Source organism: Equus asinus, chromosome 1 (genome assembly GCF_041296235.1).
Source record: "Equus asinus isolate D_3611 breed Donkey chromosome 1, EquAss-T2T_v2, whole genome shotgun sequence".
NCBI lineage: Eukaryota > Metazoa > Chordata > Mammalia > Perissodactyla > Equidae > Equus > Equus asinus.
The window spans coordinates 119898421-119924323 of NC_091790.1; the positions used below are offsets into that span (position 1 = coordinate 119898421).

The window sequence follows — 25903 nt, forward strand, 5'->3', positions numbered from 1 at the left end:
CACTTGACTCTTTTAAGGCACTTTGCAGATTAGAATCTGCTAAACACGCATTTGGAGGAAGGTTAACAGTCCCAGAACATTGGTCTTCTTCCAAGGGAGAACACTTCTCTTGGATGCAACCCTGGTATTTCAGATTCAAATTCAGTATCCTAAGGCCTGAAAGTGAAGTCTTACTGTCTACAATAGAAATAACTGATAAGGATTTAATTAGTAGTTAATTGTGGTTTGCAGTGCCAGTCTAACCTTATTTTTATTGCTGGGTCCTGCAGTTCTAGGGGCAAAGAGAAAGAGCACAAGGTTGCTGCTAGATCTCAAAAAGGGAGGGGTGCAGAATAAACAGAGGGCGCCTCTTAAAGATTTCTGAGCCAGTCCCATGGATAACGATTCTCAGTAAACAGCAGTCCTTTGGGACTTCGCTATTTATGTTGAATTTAAAGGTGGCCTTACCTATAAAGGATCTGAAGTTATTTCAGTCATGAAACAGACCTTTTTTCCTTTAGATTTTGACATTAGGCATATTTGGAAACAGGAGTGAAATGCAACTTCCTGTCTTTGGCGGCGATAGCAATGCGTAAAGTTCAGGCTTTTCGAAAAACCTAAAGCAACACCACCTGATAGCCCAACTAGGTGGAGATAGTTCCGTTAACTGAATTTTCAGCATGAAATACTAAGTAAGCAACCAGTCTGTTGAATAAAATAGCTGGTTTTTTGTTTTTTGTTTTTCTTTTTTTTGCGGGTGCGAGTGTAAAAATAAATTGTGCAACTTTCCACTTGGTGGGAAAGAGAGCCAGGTCCGGTTCCAGCCGCTCTCTCCCGTTCTTGCAGGTGAGGTCAGCTGCTTGCTTTGTCCATTCTTCAGCCAGGGCATCTCTGCTTTAGGAGAGTGCTGATTTCCCTTGAGTGCTAGTCGGTCTCAGCGGCTCCCAGCAATTGTCTTGAGACCATTGGAAGGTGCAGGTGGCTCTATGCAGGAGTCTGTTTGGGGGGGGCTGTGTTTTTGTTTTCCTGGAGACCTCTAGAAGACCGGGAAAATACCTTTCAAAGAAATTTCACTGCCCCAGTTGCTCCAGATCATAAATAACCCACTTCTATCATTTATTCCTTTCAAAACCTCTTAACAGCCCTGTTTCCACGTGCTTGGGTGAGGAGTAGAAGTGGTACTGGGGGGCGTTGACCTTTCTTGGATATTGGTGGGCGGGATGACCCTTCACGGCCATTATCTCTGTGATCTCTAGCAACAACCTAAATGTAAGTTGGATTTTCCCATTCCACGGGTGAAAAAAAGACTCCGAAAGGTTGAATGACTTGCCCAAGGTTACCAGCTAGGATGCAGAGGAAGAGATGATTAAATTCAAATCTTTCTGGCCCCAAAGCCCACTTTTTTCCTCTACAGTACTCACCGGTCTGTGTTTATACTTAAGATGACTATTTCTCTTTTTTTAAGCATATCCAGAGTGTTACCAGGGTGCCAAATAAGCTAAAAAATTAAACTAAACAAAACATTTTCTTACTTCTCCGGAAGTTTTAATATAGAGCCACACAAGTGTCAATCATCTCTCCATTTGTGTTTATTCCTCTTAAGACACTGGTATAAAGGAGGATATTTGATTCTCAGTTGGAAGTTGAAATAGGAGAGGCGATGATTTCCGTTTAGATTGGAACAAAAACTTGCTGCTTGTTGCCAGTCTTAAAGAAGGCTTCCTAGTAATTGAGCGTGTTATTATGCATTGTATAGTCAGGTATTTGCCACTGCAACACTGGGCCACTTGTAAAGGACCTTGTAATTCTGCCAGTTTCTGATGTATTTAGTGAATCAAAAGTCTAAAGTATCAATAGAGAGCTAAACATCCATAATAATGTTATATTATGAAAGACTTTGACTTCCTAAAAATATGGTTTCATAGTTTTCCGAGGGATTCAAATTCTCACGTGTAATGCCTAAAAAGAATGGGAAAAACAAAAGCAGTGTGGATTCAGTTCAATTGAGTGGGGTGATTTACCTTGCCTAATTTCTTTACCATGAAACGAAGTTGCCTTTTGACTTCCCTAGTTCGGAGAAAGAAGGTGAAGCCTGAAGAAACATCTGAGATGCCGAACGTGTGGAGAGCGTTTGGAGAAGGAGGAAGGGAGTGTCAGTGTGGTGTGTGGGGAGGGGTGGCTCTTGAAAAAATGAATCCTCACCACGCATCGCTGTGTGAAAATAGAAAGTTCTTAACAGGTTACTTCACAGATAGATTATTCCAAGTTGTCTTTGATGGGTTGTCTTTTTAAAATTGCATGGTAAGCAGCAATTAAGCCTTTGTTCACCTCAAAAATTTGTCAGCTGTGTCTGTACCATTCTTATGAGTGTTAATCATCCTTCCTGCTGGCTTTGATATTTTCTGAATTTCAAACTTTGGTGTTTGCTATATTATCTTTCAAAATATTTGGAATTCTACAGGAAGGCACTGTTGGAAACAATTTCCTCTGTGTGAAAAAAATCTAAAGACCTACTAAAATAAATCATAGCCTAGTTAGGCCAGGCCTTGTACATTATTGCCAAACATTTGTCCATGATTTAGTTACTCATTTTGTAAATATTTATCGAGTACCTTCAGTGGCCTAGGTGCAGGCTGGGGGTACCACAGCAGTAAAATCCTTTTGGTCCCTGTCCTTATGGGACTCTTGATCTTTTACTTTTTTTTTCATATACTTGCTCCTGGAAGAGGCAGGCTTTTTTCTCCCTACTCACTTAATTAAAAATTATTTTGTGACTTCTGGAAAAGTCAGTGAATTGCAACTAATTGCTTATGGAGTTCAAGCTACAGGCTTTCTTCATCATTCTAGTATATATTCAACATTGTTTCAAGCCAGTATTGAAAATCGTAATAAACATTGTATCAGAAAACAATTTTGGAATACTCTGATTGGCTTGATGGTGCCCTAATGGGATTGAGAGGCTTCCGTGTTGTGGTGTACCCAAGTCCTGCTGGTACAGCTTGTTCTCTGGAAGACTTGCCATTTTAAAGAAAGAAACCAAAATAGAACATCTTGTAAGTGGGATATCCTTAGTGACTATGTTGGAGAAAAAAAATTAAAACCAACCCTAAAGGCATCATTACTATAAAATTACTTTTTAAAAAAATGGCTAATGGATTTGTTTCTGTCTCCCTCCCTCCCGCGCTCTCTCCCTCTAGAGAATTGTGTACCAACTAGGGAATATTAATCCATTGCTTTTCAGTGACTTTTTAATGGTTTCCTGCTTAATTTGGACAGGGTATTTTCTACCTTTGAAGCAGCGTTATGAAACTAGACTAAATCTCTGTAACAGTTTTACCCTGAATTTTAACTCAGAACTTGAAGACCATGTCACGCCGTGCCTGTCGCTAGATCAAGTGCTTGACTGTCGCTGTGGGAGCCCATCCAGACACCCCGTCCCCTGGGTTCTCACCCCGTGCCGTGTTCCTATCTTGGAACGGATGGTTGCTTGAACACTGTCAGCCTCTGTCGTACACTGGAAGCCTCCTGAGGGCAGAGTTCCAATCCATTTTTGCCCACTATTAGAGCCCCAGTGCATTACCTCGTCCACAATAGTTGCTCCATAAATTGGTTTTGAACGAATGGCTCCATTCCACAGTAAGTAGATTTTTCTCCGTCCTCATTTTTTGTGGACTTTTCCTTCCTTCTCTTCCTTGTTTTGTCTGACACTCGCCTCTCCTTGGCAACTCTTCCATGTCCCTCTCCGTCATGGCGGCTCTCTTCTCCTTCAGCCCTCGCCATTGCCATTCCACTGCTGACGGCCGTTCCTGCCCGTTTTGCTGCCTGTACTGTACGTATTGTCATTTGAAGTTCATGCCGCACCCCTGAGTTTCCCTTCACATCTCCTTGCTGCTGTCGTCATCTCCTGACTTCCCAGTCTCTTCCTGATATTCCCTAGAGGAGGTTCAGGCTCTCCTCTCCACCCCACATCTTGCTGTTACCCTGAGGAAGTTCAGTCCCCGTGTGGCTAGTCTGTTCTCTCTTGGATCTTCAGGCTCTCCCTCCCTTTGGGCTCTCTCCCCTCGGCCCGTAAACATGCTTGAGTGTCCCCCACACTTGGTGAATTGAAAACAGATAAATAAATGAAATTTTTCCCTTTACCTGAAGATTCTCAGTACAAAAGAAGTCCAAAGTTCTTTATCTCGTGAAGCTTACTGCCTCCTGAATGTACCCATTGCCTAGGACTTTACCTTTGGCCTCAACTGCCATTTTTGTTTGGAACTTCCACACCGACTTTCTGCTGGTGTGCTGATAGTGTATTTCTGACTGTCTGCTGGACATCTCCCCCTCGGTGTCCTGCCAGCACCTGAAGTTCCTGAACACAAGCCATCGGTCTTTTCTCAAAGTCTTTTTCTCCTCTTGACATCTCACCATGTCCTCAGAGAGATTCTGACCATGGAGTTTTCTCTTGACTTCTCCGGGCGGTTCCTCAGTCTCCTCACTCCTCCCGCCTCAAGGTCCCTTGGACCCATTCATCATTCCCAATCCGTTTTCAGTGCTCCTGTCCAAGTTCAGATGCCTGAGTTGTTGCAGTCACCTCTTAACTGAACTCCAAGGATATAAATCTGAGTGCCTTGGGGACTCTGTGATGAATTGATGTACATTCTCCTCTCAGCATCCTGTTTTCCATTGTGCAAGGCTGCAGCTTGTATCTCCCAGCGTCCTGCTTTCTGATGTACAAGCCTGTGGATTTCATTTCTCCCTTGGGTAGACAGTCCAGAATTCTCCGTGTGGCCCCCAGTCTCTTATAGAGCTTGGTGTGATTGCCAGGGAACTGTTGGACGACAGAGAGGCTAGTCCCATTATATGTAGACTCTCGGGGCTCTTATTTATCCACCAGCCTTTTCACTAAAGATATCGGTCCAGATTTATTGTGTTATTTTAATAATACTTCTGTTAGACTCATTCTCTCTGGGGAATTTTTCATAATTTTTTCTGAGGCAAAATTTAGCCACTCACTTAAAAATCATGAAATTTCATTTGATTTTATTTTCCAATTTATCTATCAGGTCTGCCAGCGTCTTCCCTAAAGTTTCATCCCCATGTGCATGCTCAGCTAAACCGAGTGGTCGTTATGCTAACATAGAGGAGGTGACATTCTCTCTCATTTGGTAGTTTGTCCCATGGGGATGTGTTGACTTTTTCTTCCTTTTCACTAACACAGCAGGCCCTCTACGCACGTGACCTGCTCCCCGCCCCCCGCCCCACACTCAGGGAGTTACTGTAGGAGACGGCTAGTTCTGCAAGGGAAGGAAGGTGGAAGGAAAGTCGGTGGTTCCCCTCTTGTTTTCATCTCTGTAACAAACTTCTTGCTGTTTCTAAGCACGGCCATCTGATCTGTTCATAGAACCCTTTGCTTATAGTGATAACAGTGATATTCAAAACTTAAAATGCCTTTGTTGACATTAAAATTGGTTTTCCTTTTGCAAAGGAAAATTCCTCTTCCCTCTCAATCAGAGTTTCTTTAAACCCTAAATGCGAGTGACATTATTTAATCTGTTAAATATCCTGTAGCGAGCCCAGGGGATAGTATTCGTGTCAGTGCGTGAGGATGTCATGCAGCTGCACAAACATCACCGTTCTGCAGGCCTATGGGCCACAAGTTGAAACTCTGAGATTCCCTGTCCGTGCTTGCAGACAGATGGAAATCTTTAGTAGCTTTCCCCTTTGGGGGTTTAAAAATAATGGCTGCCTCTGTTAGAAAAACAAGTTAAAAAACTGCTGGTATCAAATTTTCTAAAATTAATACCATGGTAAGTAAGGATTCTGTGCAATCAAATGACCATAGTTAATATAAGGGAAGAGGACACTACCTGCACCCAGCGTGAAGTCAACTGGGGTGACACGGGTATTGTTTTAGAGAGCAGAACAGTACCTGCCCCAGCTCTGGGTTAGTCCAAGGAAGTGGTTGGGGGTAGAATTGAATTTTTATTCATCAGGGTTTCTGTCTTGCCTTCTCTTGAAATAGAGCCCTCTTCCCACCTGCAACCCTCTGACCCATTTTGTGCAAAGAACATTCAGGAGGCAAACTATGGAGTTTAAATCCCACACACACCAGCTGTGTGACGTTGGGCAAGTTGCTTGGTCTCTCTGAGCTTCAACTTCCTCGGTTCTAAAGTGGGACTACTAATAGCAGCAACTTCATAGGGTTGTGGTGATGATTAATGAGGCAGTATCATAAAGCACTTAGAACAGGTCTTAACATGATCTGTAAGACCGTATACTCAGCACAGAGCAGTGTGAGAATCAAAGAATTTTTTAAGTTGGAAAGGAGCCTGGAGATCATTTAATCTGGGCTCCTAATTTCACCAATGAAGTATTGGGGTCCTGGCACAAGGTCATAGGGCTAGTTAAGTAGCAGAGTTGGCCTGGGGCTCATCTCTCCTTGTGGCTTACAGTTAACCATCCCAGTTGGAGAGTCAAAACCCGGAACATTAACGGAGATTTATGGCCTATCCTGATTGTGCAATGTCTTCTTTGCTTTTTGCTCTCCAAACAGAGTCTTAGGGCTCTTTTAGAGATCTGAGGAGGTGCTGCTGGTTCACCATGAGTTTAGTTATCATATTCCAACCAGGTCAGCCTCATGGAGTGGGGAAAAGCCCTGATTGGGAATCAGATGACCCAGACTGTGTCTCCGCCACTACTTAATGATTTGGGAGGACACATAGCTTCTTGGGTCTCATTTTCCTCCTAGAGAAGGCTTTCATGTAGGATCATGTAGAACTCCTGTATGAAACACGATTATTGTTCCCATAAAAGATAACGTTGTCCTCAGTGTTTCTGTGAATTGCCTTGCTCAGAACTGCTGCTTGCTCTAATATGCAGAGTAAGAATCCACATAAAGGCATCATTACTTACAGAAAATAAACTACCTCTCCACCTTTAAACTTGCTTAGATGAGCTTCTAATTTAGCACAGCGTCAAGGCAACCTCAGAAGACGGTGGGCAGGGAGATTAGCTTTCCAGAAACCTAGGAGGGAAAGGAGACTATTTATGTTTTCCAGATACGAAAGTGGTAGTGATATCCTTTCTAAAAAGAAAAGCTGTGCATAAAGCTCATCATTTTTAAGTACTCTATCATCTGAGGTCTTGCTAAGACAGCATATTTTTTCATTTTGTAATCAGGTAGCTTCGCTTTGCAATGCTCGCGTATTTAGATGAATCTCACAGACATAATGTTCGGTGAAAGAGGACGGACACGAAAGAGTGTGCTGTATAATTCTACTGAGCTGAAGGTCAAGAACACGGAAAGCTAATCAGTGGGGGTGCAGGTGGGCACAGGGGTTATGTGGGGGTGGATGAGAGGATGGGGATTGACTGGGAAGAAGCATGAGGAAGCTCTCTGGGCCTGCAAATGCTCGAGACCTCAGTTCATCACCTGGAAGGTGACTGCATGCTCAAAATCATCTACTTTGTGTATGTCCGTTATGACTCTAAAATTATTGTGGAAAAGCTCCATAGTATTAATTTCAGTGACAGTGGGAAATACTGATCTAATCCCAAGTCCCTTTAGATAACTTGATAGTTTCTTTCAAGTGACAGAGGAATGGAAATTGGCAAATTTGAAGACAACTTGCAAGAGGAATCTTCCTCCAGGGGAACTAAAATTCCTTCATTTTATTCTAATATAGCAATGTTTTTTACGTTCTATTCTTTTCTTTAAATTTAATTTCTTTTTTTACATTCTTATACTCTTGCTGGATTTAAAAAGAAGGTGGCTAAATAACTTTAAAAATATTTTTAGCTGTGATTGTTACCTTAGTGCTGATTATTTTTTAAAGGAACTGTCAGCTAATGAAAAGCAGTTTTCTTCTGCACCAACTAAGATCTGTTCTAATCCTAAAATTCTATAATTCTCAGACTTTTAAGTAGTACGTTTATATATAGAAAGTATTCACATTTTAAGTATATAGATTTATATGTAGAAAGCTAAAAAATCCTTTGATTCCTTTTTTAAAATTTCACATTTAACCATTTCACATGCTCAAGGACATGACTTTATAAGTTTGTTTTCATTTTTTCCCATAAATATGTATCGTGGGTCTATTATGAGCACAGCACTGTGCAATGAGAATGTTTTTCTTGGCATTACTTTCAAAGGTCAGCCATCCTTGATTGGTTCTCCTTCAGGCCGTCCCCTCCTTGATTTCCTCCAGAGCGGGTACTCCTCTTTGTGGTCCCAGTTCCAGCATCCCGCTCCCTGTGAAATGATCCCGAATCACCCGCTCAGTTTACCGCCCCCTTCCCTGGGCCCCTCTGCTGTTCCAGCGCCTCCGCACTTGGCTGGCGCGATGACCATTCATCAGTCTGCCTCCCCAGCTATACTGCAAGCTCCTTAAGAGCCAGCATCCTGTCTTACTGTCTGTGGCAGTCAGTTCATGGCACCAAGTTAAAGCAGGCCTGTGGTACCTGGGTTAAGAGGGCCGTCTCTGGAGGCAGACAGACCTGACTTCTACTCTAAGCTCTGCCACCTACTCGGTGCGTCACTTGAGGAAGATACACATTTAGTCATTATCCAGTCGTATAATATAGTCAATAAATTTTTACTTAACCCTTCTCTCTATGAATATAAACACACCCCCCCCACACCCCCACACCATCCCCAATACTGAGCCAGATGCTTAGCCTCCCTCATCTTAGTTTTCACATCACAATTAATGGGACTACTGGGGCCAGCCCCGTGGCCAAGTGGTTCCACTCCGCTTCAGTGGCCCAGGTTCATGGGTTCAGATCCCGGGTTTAGACCTACTCCACTCATCAGCCATGCTGCGGTGGTGTCCCACAACAAAATAGAGGAAGATTGGCACAGATGTTAGCTCAGGGCTCATTTTCCTCAAGCAAAAAAAAAAAAAAAGAGGAGGATTGACAATGGATGTTAGCTCGGGGTGAATCTTCCTTGCAAAGAAACAAATAGGGACTATGAGCTGTTGTGAGAGTTAGCATGAGCTGATGCAGGTAGAGGCCTTAGCACTGCCTGGCCCACAGTAAATGCTCAGTAAATATTAGTTATTATTAATTCTGCTATCAGTAAAGTGTCCACTAGTTTCCACTTTCAGAGGAGAATGAAGCCCAGGGTGGGTCAGTGGCCAGTTTATTGTTGAACACTGCTCGTCACACTCTTCTCACCCCCGGGAGCTGTGGGATTTCTGTTGCTGAATTGTACCACGCTTCTCCCATCCCCACGTGTTCGGGAAAAAAATGGATCAGCTAGAAAATGTATCCTCAAGTGTCATGAAATAAATTTCAGTCCTTTAAATTTACCTTTGATTCTCAAGTAAAATTTTATTGTTGAAAACAGTTCAGCTTCAATGATTTAAAAATAAAGCACAGGGAAGGTTCTAATTTTTATTCCCCGATTAGTCATTCTGTATTATTCCCTCGTTTGTTGTTCTGTATTAGCAGCACACAGTGTTGATCCCAGCATAGGATGTCTGTGTGTGTGTCGGGGTACGTCTGGATCTCCTCTCTGTGGTTTCACAGTAACTGTGGGTGAGTACTTTGAGCCTCCATTCTGTAAGTGGAATGGAGGGGTAAGCCCGTTGATTAGAGGTAAGCCCCTAGATCAGAAGTCAGTTCCGCTTCAGCTTCGTCCTGTGAACTCGCCCAGTAAGTTCCAGGGTGATCACGGACAGTAAGGGTAGGCCCATTGTCTACCCTTTTGCAAGGTGTTGAATACATTTCCCTTATTTGCTTCATCATGTGCTAAAAAGTGTTGAGACAGCAATTTGATGACCTGTAAACATTCTCTTAGTGACAAAATACAGGGAATTGGAAGTATTAATAAAGGGAGATTTGGGAGAGACGGATGGGCGATTCTAAAGCATGTTACTTCCTAAAACTTCTTTGAGCAGAAATCTTGATTGTTGGTAAATGACAGTACCCTCTGAGCTCTCTCTAGAGCTGAGACCCCGTCCCCTAAGAATCTCCTAAATCCTCGTCCTCATTTACCTCGATGTTAGCTAATGTCACATTTTAAAAAATGACCCCTTTATTTTAGAATAGGTTGAGATTTGCAAAAAAGTTGCAAAGATCGTACAGAGAGTTCTCAGTTACCCCCGACTTTGTTTCTCTTCTTGCTCGTCTCTTCTGGGTGTGATACATTTGTTACCACAAAGGAACAGAGCCTTGGTGCGTTACTGTAGCTCGGTCCCACAGTTTATTGGGGTTGCACCCGTTTTCCCCTCATGTCCTCTTTTTGTTCCAGGATTCCGTCCAGGACCCCACATTACGTTTATTCGGCATGTCTCTTGAGCCTCCTCTGGGCTGTGGCAGTTTCTCAGACTTCCCTGGGTTTTGATGACCTTGACAGTTTTGAGGTGTTTTGGTCAGGTATTTTCTGAACGTCCCTCAGTTTGGTTCGTCTGATGTTTTTCTCGTGGTTACAGTGGGGTTTGTGGTTTTGAAATGTGATTCTCACCCGTCATATCAAGAGTCCGTGCCGTCAACACTTATCCCCGATGAAGTCACCATCCATCGCTCGGCTGAGGTCGTGTTTGTCAAGCGTCTCCACCGTAAAGTCACTGCTTCCCCCTTTTCACCCTGCGGTCTCTGGAAGAAAGTCACCGCGTGTAGCCCACACCTAAGGAGTAGGGGTTGGGATCCACCTCCCTGAAGGGAATATTTACATAAATTATTTGTAATTCTGTGCGGATGTGTCTGTTCTTCCACGTTTGTTTATGTATTCACTATTTATCTATCTCAATATGGACTCGTGGATATTTATTTTATACTTTGGATTACGATCTAATACTACAATCTTTATTTTCTTATTCAAATTGTTCCAGCTTTGGCCTTCCTGACTCTCTTAGTTGGCTCATGTGTGACTTTGACAAACTCGCATCAGAATGTTTTCTGAGCGCTGCTTACTTTCTGGCGCTAGAAGAATCTTGCTCCAGGCTCGTCTAGTATGTCTCTTGTCCCAGCCTTGGAAGCAGCCTTTTCTGTAAAGACATCTGGTTCCTCTTATTGGGGAGTGCTGTTGGAAACCAAGACCTGAGTGCTCCGTGTGCTTGTTGAGGATGTCATTGCTTCCAGGCCCTTGGAGCAAGTAGAGGGGGAAATACGTGTGTGTACTGAGCCATATACTCACGTATCTGTTATGTATCTGTCTCCTTGTCTGTCTATCTAATCTCTTTATCTATCTATCTGGCCAAACATGAGTTCATTCTGATGTCTCCAGCTCTAATCCAGTGCCTCCTGGATCGTTCCAGCTTCCCCCTTCGCTTGTCTGTGACCTCCCTTCCTGACAGTGAGAAACCTGGCTGCCGGCATCCATCGTCCGCTTGCTTGTTTGTTCCATCCCAGTGTACGTGGATAGCCGTTTCAGAATTGTTAACTCTGTTTAGTACCATACATTTTAATTCTGTTCCTTTTCACTTCCCTTCCACTGGTCATTCATCTTACCCCCCAAAAAGGAAGACATTTGATCCCACCCAGTGTAAACTCTGATTAGCAAGAGAGTAAGGATCTCCTTTAGACACTCAAGACAAGACTAGCCCCTTGGCTTCCTTGAAACCATTATCCAGTCTCATCTGCGATGGCTCATAGCATCAGTTCACTCTGACCTGTTGTCCACTTGGTTCTGTGCCCAGAAATTGTATGTAAGCCCCTGCATATGACAACACACATTCTCAGTCGTTGTTTCCGTTGAGAGAGAGGCCTCACGAAAGTATGGGAAATAAAGTTGAATCTTCCATAAACGCTGCTCTGCTGTTTCTTTGCCGTATGTTCTGGGGCCTTGAAAGAGAACAGTGGCAGAATTAAAACGGAAACATAAAACCTGCAACAGAAATTTAAAAAATATAGTGATAATATTATGTAAGCCTAATTATATAGGCACAAAGAAAATAGTCTAGAAACCAAATTTTAAGGAAGTAAAGATTGATTTGCTTCTTTTTTTACTTTTAAGTTCTTGATGGTTAAATGTCAGATGTCTTGGACCCTGTCCTGTTAACGAGCACGTTCTTTGTGTAATAAACTCACTGAATAATACTGTAAGCATAGAGTGAGTGCAGCAGGGTTTTATCAAAGCATTTTTTTAACCACATATGATTTTTCTTTAATTGTTACTACTGGGCTTCAGAAATGTATTCTCATTAACCTTCAGATATTTACGGATATTTAGGGGAAAATTGAGGCCACCTTTGCCGCCTCCTTTTCTCACAGAGTGGCTGTCAGTCTGAAGAATCAGTGCCAGTTCTTTCACGGAGATGTGTTTCTAAGTATCTTTCACATACGACGTTTGTGAGGTGGAACATTCTGCCACCTTTGTCTCACTTTCTCAGTGACTGAAGTGAAAAATGGTGTTGGGAAAAATCTAAAATATCACGTAACTGCCCAGTATGATAAAAACACTGCAAACTCTCACATGAAATAGATTGAGTTTTTCTAAGAATCCTCGTCATTCAGTTCTCAGATCTCACAGGGAAGCCTCTCCCAACCTGTCATTCATTTTATATGATAATTATGTAGCCTCATTTATTTTTGCCTTCTTTGGTCCCATTTGCACTGGGACTGCCTAATTTAAATGGCAAAAAAAAACTTGCACATATTATCCGAATTCTTAACCAGTTGGCGGTGTGGGGATGTCCTGTTAGGTGTGAGCTGGTTTCCATGGGAAGATAGACTGAGCTGTATCATTTAAAATGTCTACGTTCAAAGCTAATGGCTGTATTTCGAAATATTTAAAATATTTTAAAATGTTGATCTCAAGTGTGAAAAAGAAAGTTCTGATGAATGACCGGTCACTCTTCATAACATGAAAGTGGATCAAAATTAACATCTAAAACAGGAAATTTGGACGTTCATCTGGGATTTCCCTGGCAATTTACTCTTATTGGTGTGTAAATGCAAAATTCAGTAGACTTGTTGTGAAAACATTCTTTGAACATTTTCAACCGGGTTTTAATGGTAAATTGATCCAAAAGAAAAATTATAGAAATAGCAGTGGCACTGGCAGTGTCCTAGGTGTTTGGAGGAAAAAAGGGAGTTAATGTTCTGTTCCTATCTCTCAGAAGCAGGTGACAATGGCAGTGTGGCCAACCGTGCCAACATATGATGCCTAATTGCAAATGTGGTTTGCTGTAATAGCCCAACAATTACAAACTTACAGGTGGACTCGTTCACTCAGGAAAAAGGTATGTGTGTGTGTGCACTGCTGTGGTCATTGGAACCAGCCCAGGCCCTTTCCAGAGTAGCGATTAAGACCAGAACTGTAAATGCGTAAAAAAGAAAGATAATGGCAGTTAATTTCTTCTGCAACTATGACATTAACGTTAAGGCTTTCATTTTTCACTCATCAACTACCTCACTCAGTCTCCTCCTCTGTCACCTTCTGTCTCCTAGGGAATTATTTCATTTTTGTTTGTTTATTTTTGTTTTCATGAGGAAAAATAGCCTATTCTTCAGTGGTTCAGATCAAGTGCGGAATTTTTCTGTACTGCCAGGGAACTGGATATATGGGTGGAGAGAAAATGAGAAGTAGATGTGTCTCTAGCCACAGAGGTGAATTTGAGATAGAAACCTTAGTTCCCATGTTTGCAATAGTCAGCCCTTTTATATTTCACCACATTTAAATTGTTCAAAATTAAACCCTTCAGCATAAAGTATCAAAGAAGAAGAAACACCATACACTCAGTTCCTCCCTGGGTTTGCCCCTCATTGAAGGAAGGTGGTTGGACGGGAGTGGAAGCGAAGTAAATAATGATTTAACCTTTTTACTCTAACTTAGTTTCAAAATCGGTCTCTTCCGTTTCTCTTTCTGTCTATTGCAGTATGACCAACATGGGTTGGGTAAAGTAGGGTTAGGAACCATGTGCAAAAGAATCAGTTACTGCAGGACTTGCATTTCTACCTGAAACTGGAGGAGACTTCACTACTGGGAAGAATGGGATTTATCCTTCTTGGTTGGAAGGAGAACTCATTAAGATTTAGCTGTTGGCATGTATTGGTTGTCTTCTTTCATTCAGTTTAAGGTTTTCCTAGTTCTTGGTATGTCAAGTGATTTTTGATTAAAACAGACATTTTTGTGTGATGTTATAAGACTTTAAATCTTATTGAAACCTTTGTTTTAACTGCCGTTGTCTGACACTTCTCCAGCACGGGAAGCCAGAGGGAGGTAAAGATCCAAGTTCCCCACTCATTCTCTGCCTATAACTGGTGGCAGAAATCGAAGGAGGGGAGTCCTCATTACTGTTGGACATAGTGGGATTTCCAGATCACCACGTGTGCTCTCTGACCCCACAGTGGGTGGGGGTGGTCTTGTTCCCATTGGGCAGTGGTTTGATACCACCTCAATATTGGGAGAAAGCAGGAGGAGAGACACTTGGTTATGCTGGGTAGGGGTGGAAGTCCAGGCTCCCACGTGGTCTCCATTGACACTGTAGAGGATGCTTCATTACCAGCTGGCAGGTGTGAAGGTCCTGGCTCCCTACTTGGTCTACTCTGACACCACTCTGACAGGGGTGTTGGGGCTCCTTGTCTGAGCTTCATGTGGGTAGAAGTCTAGTCTCCCCACCTAGCCTTTGCTTGCATGGATGGTCGTAGTTTCTTCTCTGGTCTTTGGATGAAGTAGAGCAGTTATTATGTAAAAGTTTTCTGTCTTGCTAGGCTGTCCCTTTCCTGCTTCATTGGCTAGAAAGAGCAGGCTTTTGTTGAGGCTTTTTTGGTCTGTGCCCATTGGTGTTTCCAGGTTGGTGACTGCTTAAGCTGCAAGTCTGCTATGTGAGAGAGAAAAAGAAAATCAGGGATCTTACCTCCCTGTTGTTTCTTGGATCCTGAGCTCACAGGATGGTCTACTTTATTTTCACCTTGCAGAGTCTTCTTATGTTTGTTTTATGTAGAACATTCAGGGTTTTTTGAGTTGCGCTTAGCAGGAGGAATAGGAAAAAGGAAGTATGTTCCATCTTCCTGGAAGCAGAAGTCCTTGCCATTCAATTTTTGTTTTAGTTTTGTTTTTCCTGATATTTTGTTATGTAAGTTTCGAAGATGAAAGAATTATATAGTTAACCACTACATATCCACCACCTAGATTAAACCCTTAACATTTTGCTGTATTTTACTTTATTGTATATTTATCCATCTGTCCATTCCATCTATTCATCCATTTATTATTTTTGATGGACCTTAATATACTTTACCTCTAAGTATGTCAGCATGCATATCATTAATTGGACTTCACATTTACTTATGGTTTTTTAAAGATAAATTTTACATGAAGTGAAATACACAGTCATAAATACCGTTTGATGAGCTTTATGTAATCTATCCCTTGTTGAGATAGTTTCCATCACCCCAGGAAGTTCCCCTGAGCCTCTTCTCAATTAATTCCTACCTGCATCTCACTTCAGGAAGCAACTACTGTTCTGATTTTCTTTCTTCTTCTTTTTTTTTTTTTTTTGCCGTAAATTCATTTTGCCTCTTTTAGAACTTCATATAAATAGAACCACACAATATGTACTCTTGTGTGTGTCACTTTTTTTCAGCACAATGTTTTTGGAGATAACAGTGGTTTATAACATTATATGAATTTCAGGTGTACATCATTATATTTTGTTTTCTGTGTAGAGTACATTGTGTTCACCACCCAAAGTCTAATTGCCTTCCGTCACCATACACACGTGCCCTTTAAATTCTTTCACCTCCGCTCTCCCCTCCTCCCCTCTGGTAATCACCAGTCTATTCTCTGTGTCTATATGTCTGATGGTTGTTGTTGTTGTTGTTATCTTCCACATATGAGTGAAATCATATGGTATTTGGCTTTCTCTGTCTGACTTATTTCACTTAGCATGCCTTCAGAGTCCATTCATGTTGTAGCAAATGGCAAGATTTCCTCTTTTTTTATGGCTGAGTAGTATTCCATTTATATCACATCTTCTCTATCCATTCATCCATTAGGTTGTTTGCAAGTCATGGCTACTGTGAATAATGCTGCAGTGAACATAGGGGTGCATATATCTTTTTGAATTAATGTTTTTGTGTTCTTTGGATAAATACTCAGAAGTGGTATAGTTGGATCATATGGTAGTTCTATTCTTAATTTTTGAGGAATCTTTTTACTGTTTTCTGTAGTGGCTGCACCAATTTACGTTCCCCCCAGCAGTGTACAAGGGTTCCCTTCTCTCCACATCTGCTCCAGCACTTGTTGTTTCCTGTCTTTTTATGATAGCCATTCTGACGTGCGTGAGGTGATACACCATGGTAGTTTTGATTTGCATTTCCCTGATAATTAGTGATGATGAACATCTGTTCGTGTGCTTGTTGGCTATCTGTATATCTTCTTTGGAAAAATGTCTGTTCAGGTTCTCTGCCCATTTTTTGATTGGGTGGTTGTTGTTGTTGAGATGTATGAGTTCTTTATATATTTTGGATATTAACCAATATATATATATATATATTTTTCACATGCGTTCATGTTGTATATATTGATGGCTCATTTTTTTTATTGCATGAATAATACTATAGTCTATCCCTTCTGGACTGTTTCCACTTTTTTGCCATTAAAATTTGATACATGGGATGACATAAGTCGTCACTGTCTTCCTTCTGTTTTGAACATAGTGCAAGACAACTTAAGGTTTTGGCCTTTATTCTGATTAATAAAACGTTTAAGGTACGTAAAGATATGTTCTGTCACATACAATACCCACATTTTCCACTTATTTCTTGATGTTAGTGATAGCTGTGAGTTTCTTTTAAGCGGAAAACTTTTTTCTAATAGAAGCAAAAGATAATTTTAGCATTGTAAAACTTACAATTTAGCTTCTTGGCACTAAATTTTATTTTGTGAAGGAGAAACCATGATTTTTAACTACACCGTAACTGTAATATTCATTACTGAGAATGTCAAACCAGCCTCTGGAGGAAGATCCTGTTTTAGAAAATACTATTCCTGCACAAAATATTGATGTCGTTGCTGCACATGGCTTCCGCCGTGTTTCACAGATCCTTATTTGTCTGGCCCTACTCATTATTTAAATTTCTTGCTTCTCTTCTGTTTCTCCAAAATGATTAGCTAAGGACATTATAAGTTCTTATTGATGGATTTACTGATTGATATCAGGGGAGTTCTACCAACTGGGAAATGGGGCAAAATAAGTGTTATGTGAGATTCCAATTAAAATGGGCATGTGTCCTGTTAACAGTGCAGGAAGAAATAGGTGATGTTGTTTCAAACTTTGATTGCAGCTTTGCTCTGACTTTATTTTTCTTTATACAGTTGATGGACTGGACAAAGCTTCTATAGCAAACTCAGATGGCCCAACAGCAGGTTCCCAGACACCTCCCTTCAAGAGAAAGGGGAAACTCTCCACCATCGGTAAAATCTTTAAGCCTTGGAAATGGAGGAAAAAGAAGACCAGTGACAAATTTAGAGAAACCTCAGCAGGTATGAATATCATAACTTTGTTAGAAGAGAAGATAAGTTGTTAAATTTTTCAAAAGGTATAAAATTGTGTCTTGCAGGGGTTTTTTTCCCCAGAAAAAATTAATCCATATTTGAAATGAAATTATTTCATTTAAGGATGGAAGAACTTAGAGTTCTGACTTGCCTTCTTTTCCTACTCACTTTGGCTTTCCAGTTTATTCTTGTTTTTAAATATATATGTGTAAAATTCATATAAAAAATGGACGTGTAGGGAGGGGGAGGTGAAATGGAAAATCAGAAGTGAAAATGTTATTTGCTTAGTATCCATTTATACACATACATACACACGCACATACTCTCTGTTATCTATCTACTTAGTTCTACCAGCACAATCCTATTTGTTAATTTAAAACAATTTTTAATGTCTTCTTTGAATGTATTTGTTCTGTGGGAAAAATTTAAATATCTATATAAATGAAAAGTGTTACTATACTTATTGTTTAATTTTAAATTTCCGTCATGTCCTTAGGACAAATAAATGGTCTCTGTCCTGGGCTGGGGGGTCATAATCCTATTGGTGTGAAAATTCTTATTGTTATTTTATTCTGCTGATTTGGTAAACCTTAAGAATTACATTATTTAGTGCCTTTCGTATGGACTCATGGAGGAAGCTGACTTTAAATCTCAGGCTGGAATCGAACCCAGTTTAAACAGATGTCCAGTATTAGTGGTGTTTTGTTTAAGATAGAAAGGTGTTTCTCTCTTAACATAAGTTCAGCTTTCTCCAAGCTTATTGTCCAAAACAATCCCTCTGTCACAATTCCTCAGTGCACCACAGTCTGCTATCGTCAGTGTGTGTACAGGGTAAGAGCATATCTTACTGGTCTGTTGCTGGGATAAGAGCTGTGAAATAAAATAGAAAATGCCCCACGTAGCACAAGGATATGGAACAGGGACACCAAACTCCCTGAAGAAAATTGTCTCTGATGCATTTGCAGCTATGTAATTTCTTTGAGCATTTAATATTTAAAAAGGACTAACGTTACTGTATCTGGGGTTGGTTTTGTTATAATCCTAGAGGAGGGGTGAGCATAGATGAAAGAAGATTGGCCATGAGTTGTTAAGTGTTTAAACTGGGTAATGGGTACACGGGGTTGATTATTCCCATCTCTCTACTTGTAGATATTGGAAAATTTCCGTAATAAAAAGATAGAAAAAGAATAGAGACTTGGCTTAGGGGCAAACAATGATAGCTTGATTATTCAATCCTCTTTAGTCCCCAGTGGGCTTCTTGGATTAGGAGGCAGTGGGACGTGGTGGAAAGAGTGCTATGCTGAGTGAGGACACATGGGTTCTGGTAGTGTCTTGCCACCAAGGCGCCCTGTGACCTTGAGCAAGTCAGATCAGAGTTGAATGAGTTGAATTCTAATGTGTTTTCAGTTCCAGATTCTGTTGTGGGTCCTTCACTCCTTCCACCCCTGGCTGGGCCCCTGTCCCTTGTTCTTGAACTGTGAGTGGAACCACACTGGCCTTCTGAAGTGACTCTCTCGCACGTTTCCCTGAGCAGTAGGAGATCTGGTTCTTCAGGTTACCGTGGCTGCCCAGGAAGGGAGGAGGGCTCCAGCCAGTAGCGGTAGGAAGATGTTGAGAAGAGAGCGTGAAGTCTCTTCAGTTGTCTCTCTTGTTCTCTACCAGAATCTGGCTGCTGACTTCTCTCTCCCTAAAGCAGAAAAGAAAGCTACAAAGAGCCTCCCCTTCATCTTTCCTTGTCACTCCTTTTTAATCATTTTAATGGCACGGAGGCCGTAACATTTCCACCAACTCTAAATATTTAAGAAAAGTCACTTTACACAGCATCAGGGGTTATTTTATGTTACCCCATATTTATTGAGGATAGCCTGACCGTGTTTGCATTCTCTATTTCCTTTCCGAGTTCACACAGGATTTTATGTACGTTGAGCTCCAAGAGGTTATTTGAGGATACTGTATTCCTAGTTCCTAAAAACTACGAAACCACATTAAAAACCTGAAGAAATTATTAGATGCCTCATTGGGGTTTTTTTTGGCAACAAAATTGTGACATAATAGAATAAAAACAAGCCAATCAGGTGTGTTAACAGTTCTTTGTGAATTCATCTGCTGCATTTACTTGCCTGATTTCTTTTTAAACCCAAATTATTAGTAATATTTTACTTGAATTTCGTAAAATGTTGTCAAGTGTCCCATTATAAAGTATTTTATTGTTACCTTCTATGTATGTTTATTTTAAGGCTTAAATTTCTACTGAGTTTTGTAGAATGCCTCGGTGAAGCCTAAAATAGAGGAAACTACAGAATGGTAGATCACGTTTGTTTTCACATTGAGGAAAGATGTCACATCCAGAGGAAAACTGGTGCAGTAGAAATAACCAAGAGAAAGGTGTTTTCTTCTTTAGTAAATTAGCTCAGAAATGGGGAAATCCAGCTGTCCAAATGTGACCAAGGCCTTGTACAGTCTGGCAAACTATAAGGTACGCCTTAGGCAAGACCCACAGTATCTTGGGATATGAAAGAAGTTGAATTCCTTCCAAGAAAACTAACTCTTCTCTATTTTTCCTTCTCTTAAACTCCTGGCGTCGGAGTCACGTGGATGTGAATCTTTCCGTGTTCCACTCCACAGTGATTAATACTGTTTTTCCTGGTCTGGGTTTCTGTTGTAGGAATTTTTAATTGGTCGTAGATGGGATGCAACGCTGATTTATTAATGCCATATGATAATGCCGTTGTAATCACACGTTTACAATGGTGGTGGGAGTTCACAAGGCTCCTGTCCTCAACCTGGTCTTGAGTCAACTGTATTTTGGAAGGCCATCTTGTCTGTAGGACACTCAGGGCCTGTGCCCTCGCTTCACGTTCTCTGGCCTTGTTTTAAAGCAGAAAGTTACTTGTGTCTTGAGCTCTGTTGAGACGGGGCCATAGGCTGCTTGGTTCTCGGGCAGAGGAGTCCTCTTTTCCGTTTCCTTTCCCAGGTGCCTCTTCACTTTTTATGTCCTCAGTGAGGGCCTCCCTGGGTCCCACCAAGCTCAGGATTCTCTTCTTTCCTTGTCTTTACAACTCAAAATGTCATTTACACCTTTTTTCCTCCATAATCATGTCGTCTTGTTCTTCTGGAGGAGAAGAGGTGGTGGCTGAGCTTTCTCCTTCTGGATCTTTAAATGTGCGTTCATCTCTCCTAAGCTCAGAATACAAACAAATACCGTATCTACACAGCTGTTCCTCTAACTCGTGCATAGTCTGTTAGCATCTAGACCAAATGTCTTGACTGCCCAGCCTGGGCCTGCTGCCTCCACGTTCCCTCCCCGCTCGTTCCTTTCCCGCTGGGGTCCGCGCCTGCATCCAGCACTGCGCTGAGGCCACGCCAAACCTCCTCATCGTGAACCCTAGTTACTCTCTCATTTTCGTCCATTTCACCCTCTACAGCGTTTGCCGTTACTGATTAGTCCTTCCTTGATTTACAGAAGGGGTCGTCATCTTGGTTTTTTGACGTTCTTTCTCTCTTCTGCCCCCTCTCTTCCCCTTCTCATCTCCCTAAACCTTTGAGGGAGGTTTGCTCCATGTCTCAGCCCTTCCCTTTCTCTGAATGCGCCCTTCCGCATCACATCCTCTCTTCTCCGTACCCACATCCTCAGACCCAGACACCAGGCCCAAGCACGTCTGCCTGAGCCTCCGAAGGGCAGCACTGCCTGAGGACTGCCTGTTACTCCAGATCCATTCGGATGGTCTGTGTGTCTACAGGGAACACATGGTCATGCCAGGCATTGTTCTAGAGCCGGGGATCTGCAGCCAGTAAGCAACCAAGGTTCCTGCTGTCATGAAGTGTTCGTTGTAAAGAGGTGAGGTACTGATAGACGCCATGAGTGAGCACGAAGAGTGAGGGAAGAGGGACCGGTCCTATGTACGCATACGTTCCAAACCAAAACAAATCCCCGGTCGACCCCAGATGTTCTTGCTATTGCAAACATGGCTTTCTTTGGCCTCCAGACTTTGAACTGTGTTGTTCTTTGACTCTTTCTTGCCTGTTACCATCTTCTACATTCTGTTAGTTCCTAAAACCTTTCATTTTTTTCCTCCTAGTGCAGGTCTCTAGCATCAACCTTTCCTCTCTGTCCCCATTGTCTGGTCCTCATCAGTCTATGTCTCAGTATTTGCAGGTACCCTCTTTGCTATACTTAGGTATTAACTGTACTAGCAATAGAAAGCTAGAGAATGCTAGAGAAAGCCGGGAGAGGCTGGGCTCTGGCCATGAGCCTCCCTACGAGGAGAACCTGACTGAGCTGGGGAGGCTGACAGAGAAGGTTCAGGGTGGCACGGGTGGTGAGGAACCCCAGAGGAACCGAGATAATGTTCCAAGTCTCAGGCCAGGCAAATCAAGCAGTGGGTATTTCACACCACAGTGATGTGTGTTCCACCCAGTAGGGCAGAATAACAGGGCCTCCAGATGAGGAGATTTGGAAATCCAGGCAGGCCTGAGGAGTCAGGACATTCGTTACTGATCAGAAAGACTCAAACAGGGCCCTCACCCTTTTTGTAAGGAACGGGGAATATTGCTGGGAACCAGCACAGAAGTTACCGAAGGATTCAGGACGGAAACTCGCTGTATGAAGTGGAACACGGGGTGGGTTTGGCCTCCTCAGACCCCAAACCTCAGGCGCTGGAGCTCCTGCTGCTAGAGTGGCACAGCCCAAAAGCTGGGTGGCTGGAGAGAGCAGGGGTCCTTGAGGATTTGAGGAAGTAGGTGGACAGGGCACCCCTCTGTACCTTCTCCCTTCCAGATCATTGTGGATACCATCACGAGGAAATCTTCCTCAGGTGGAACTTGATCTTGTTGCTTCTTGTTCACAAAGTGTGACTGACTTCACATTGTTTCCTAAATGAGTTCCTGACTCCAGCTCTCCTCAGTGTGACCCCAACTGACCTTTCCTGTCTTATCTTTATTAGTCGCATACCTTGGACTTCTGTCGCACAGGGTCACTCGCTGAGCATGCTCCAAGCCTGCTTGTCCGCAGGCCTTTCTTCTTGCTCTTCCCGCTTCCTCTGAGCATCTTATTCCCACAGCTACACCTGGTGAGACACTACCAGTCATGCAAGGATCATAAGATATCTCTTCTTTCCTTAAGATATTCTTGACCCTGGTTCTGTATCAGCTGAGCAGGAGCCTCCCCTCCTTTGCTTGTACTCCTGTTATGACATGTATATTTTGACTTCTTTTCTAGTTTGTGTGTTTGCTCCTCATTCACTACATAAGGTATTCAGGGGCAGAGAGACTATCTCACTAGTCTCTGCCCACTTCAGGTGCTTTTTTAATAATTTGTCTCTGGTATGTACTCTTAAATGTGCCTTGAATTGCTTATTTATTGAATATCCCCTGTGACTGGAAATACAGCACTCGGTACTTTAGGACTTTATAAAAGAAATTGGAGATTGAAAAATCATAATGGAAAAGGGAAAGACTGAGTTAAAATACTAACCAAAAACATCTGTACTCACGGTTTCAGCCATGTACAACTATTAAGAAGCTGATAAAACAATTAGGGAGAATTTCTCTTTCCTATCCTTTGCCCTTATTTTAAAAGTGAGTTATACTCCTAAATAAAGAAAATCAAGACAACTTATCTTCATTAAAATTGTGACTTTTATTTGTTTTGTTAGTAACGGGGAAGGAATGCCTGCCTAGATTTTTAGATAACATTGTTGCAAGTTATCAGCATTCTAGGAATAAGAGTAGCTTGTAGAGAGTCATCTGGTAAAAACTTTAATTTACTGAAGGTACTCTGCATTCCGTACTAATAACAATGGCTATTTTTATTGAATGTTATTATGTGCCGGGTCCTGCACCAAGAGCTTTATTCTCATTAACTTATTTAATCATCAAAGGTTATGTGGTTTAAGTGGTACTGTTTTCCCAGTTTTACTCATAAGGACACTAAGGCCAGAAAAGTCTGATGACTTGCCTGAGGAAACACACCTGATAGGAGGCACAGGCAGCATTTGAACCCAAGCACTATGGCGCATAGCCAGTACTTTTGACCACTTCACTATGTTGCATCTCTGAAAGATAACTTCATATCCAGATCAGTAAGGATTGGTCATTGGAAGGTGACCCTAATATATAGGTTTGCTTCATATACTGCAGTTTTTGCTGTAAGAAGGATTTGATCTGAAGAGTTATTTTGGTTCTGCTTGACTGGCCTGGTTTCAGCAGTGTACACTTGGAAAAATGGTTGGCAAGGATCACAGTTATGTTTGGTCTTATTAAAGATACTATTCTCTGTGACCATAGAGGCATAATGTTGCTACTTGGGTTTATTTTCTGTATCTAGAAAGCATGGGAAAGTTAGAGGATTCACCCAGGATGGTATTTGTTAAGGACTGGTCTGGTGGCATTAATAAGTGGGATCATTTTGATTTTATTTGTCTTGTTCCACTAAGAAGATGGAAATGCTTTCCTGTATCATTTGCCCTCACACCATATTGAAGGAAGAGAAGGGAGGTTCTTCCTTTGCCCAGTTTATTGAGCAGAAAGAACCAGCCACATGACACGTTACATAACCAGCCAGAGGCCACACGACACATCCAAGTCCACAGAGGCTCCTTGCTTATCTATTAGACAGCACTCATTTGTCCTCAAGTGTTTGTTGAGCATGTACATGTACTATGCAGATTCCAGCGATGCAGCAGGGAACGAAAGAGACAAAACTGTCTTCCTTTACGGAGCTTGCGTTCCAGTAGAGGTAGGAGGCAGAAAGTAAACCCAGTAAGTTAGAGAGTATAGGAAGTAGTGAGAGGAAAAAAAACAAAGCAAGGAATGGGGAATGTGGGAAGGAAGTAGCAGTTTAAAACAAGGTGGTCAGGGAAACTTTCCCAGGAAGGCAGCATTTGAGCAAAGAGAAGAAGGAGGGAAGGGAAAGCTCCCAGAAATCCTGTTAAGTGATCGCCTGAGTTAGAGCGTGAATTTCCTTCTCTCTAACAATGGCGTTCACACACGGTACGTGGCGCCCATTACGGTCTTTACCGTATCCGGTCCTTCAGAGCTTTAACAATTCAAATGCCTCACATTCATGGACTTTGTGGTTGTGAATCTTGATGACTGTTGCCAGCACGCTGGCTCCTAACAAGTCTGGTCATTTACTCTGTACAGTTCTACGAGGAGAGGAGCGGGGCTCCAGGAAAGGGACTTAACTGCAATATGAACATTCTGTCATGGCTTCCTTGCTCAACTTCAAATCCAAGAGCCAGATTCTGACAGGCCGTCAGAAAGCCAGCTTCATGGAGCCCAAGTTGAGAATTCCTTGTATGTTGGCAGTTTTGGGGTGGATCCAAGTATCAAGTCTTAAAGAGAATGGTTGTCTTTCTAAGTTGAATTAAGAATGCGTTGTTGCTTCTGTCTTCACACAATCCCTGACTTCCATGCTAGTGGTGTGCCCAGTACTGCTTTGTTAAGATCCCTTGCAATGACGAGTATGTTCCCAAGTTAATTTACAAAATTCACTTTAGCCCGCAATACACCTGAAGCCTGGTACTATTAAGGCTCGTCCAAATACAGCCAACCACTATTTATTGTTACTATAGTTACTACAGTAAAACGCTTTCTGAGTTTCCAGTTGAAATAGAGAATTTTAGGGTCGTACAGGACCTAACCAGTCACCAAGTTCTGTCTCCAGGGCAAGAATCTCCCCTGTCACCATGTAGTCATCCAGCTTCTTCCTGAGCTCCTAACTCTGAGCTCTAATTATTGGGAAAATGTCCTTTTATATTGACCTGAAGCAAATTCTCTCCAGTTTTTCTAACTATCCTCTGGCACTAATACATAGATAGAGATGGAGAGATAGAGATCTGCTAGTCGCATTGTTACATCCTGATCCTTCCGTCTTTTCTTAAAGGTCTTGATCTATTTTCAATTCAGAGTTTCTCATCATGGGGGCATAATAAATTGTCTAGATCATTCACTTAGTTTTTATTGAGTACAAGACCCAAGGCAGCACGTGCTGGGGACACAGTGATGAACAAGCTTGACAAGGCCCCTGCTCCTGTGGAGTCACAGGGTGACCTGTGGGTACCCTGGCTATTTTTAATGCTAAGAGAACATAGTGACTTTCTCAAAAATTCTCATTAGTGCACTTTACCAACCACATTTTTACTATTTAGAATCACGTCCAGCATAGGAATTCATCTTGTTAGTAAAATGATAAGAATTTATCAGTAGGAGTTAAGTATCTTGTAAATGTCTAAGGAATTGGAAGTTCCCCATTGGTAGTCCATATTACATTTCTGCTCATTTAATGCTCTTATATGTAGAAAAACATCACCCAGCTCCTCCTAACTAGGTGATTTGTTTTACCCCTTGTGACAATATGTTGTGTGTATTTTCTACGTACCCACTTCTGAGTATTCTCAAGCATGTGTCCCCCTCAGGTCTGCGTTTTCCTGCAGGCGTCCGCCTTCCTGATAGGGTCCCTCCTAGGCGTGCTCCCTCCGGACGTTAGAT

The 25903-nt window shown here is 42.0% G+C and overlaps 1 protein-coding gene across 10 annotated transcripts in view; it reads left to right on the forward strand.

Annotated features, from left to right (window-relative positions):
• Positions 1-25903, forward strand: part of PHACTR2 (phosphatase and actin regulator 2) — a 247941-nt gene that overhangs the window by 139098 nt on the left and 82940 nt on the right. For all 10 annotated transcript variants that reach the window (XR_011502442.1, XM_044768845.2, XM_044768846.2 and 7 more), the window contains exon 2: positions 17234-17401. Coding sequence is in view for 9 of the 10 variants with exons in the window: in XM_044768845.2 (XP_044624780.2) it covers positions 17234-17401 (168 nt within the window). In the remaining variant the exon portion in view is untranslated. The remainder of the gene's footprint in view (positions 1-17233; positions 17402-25903) is intronic.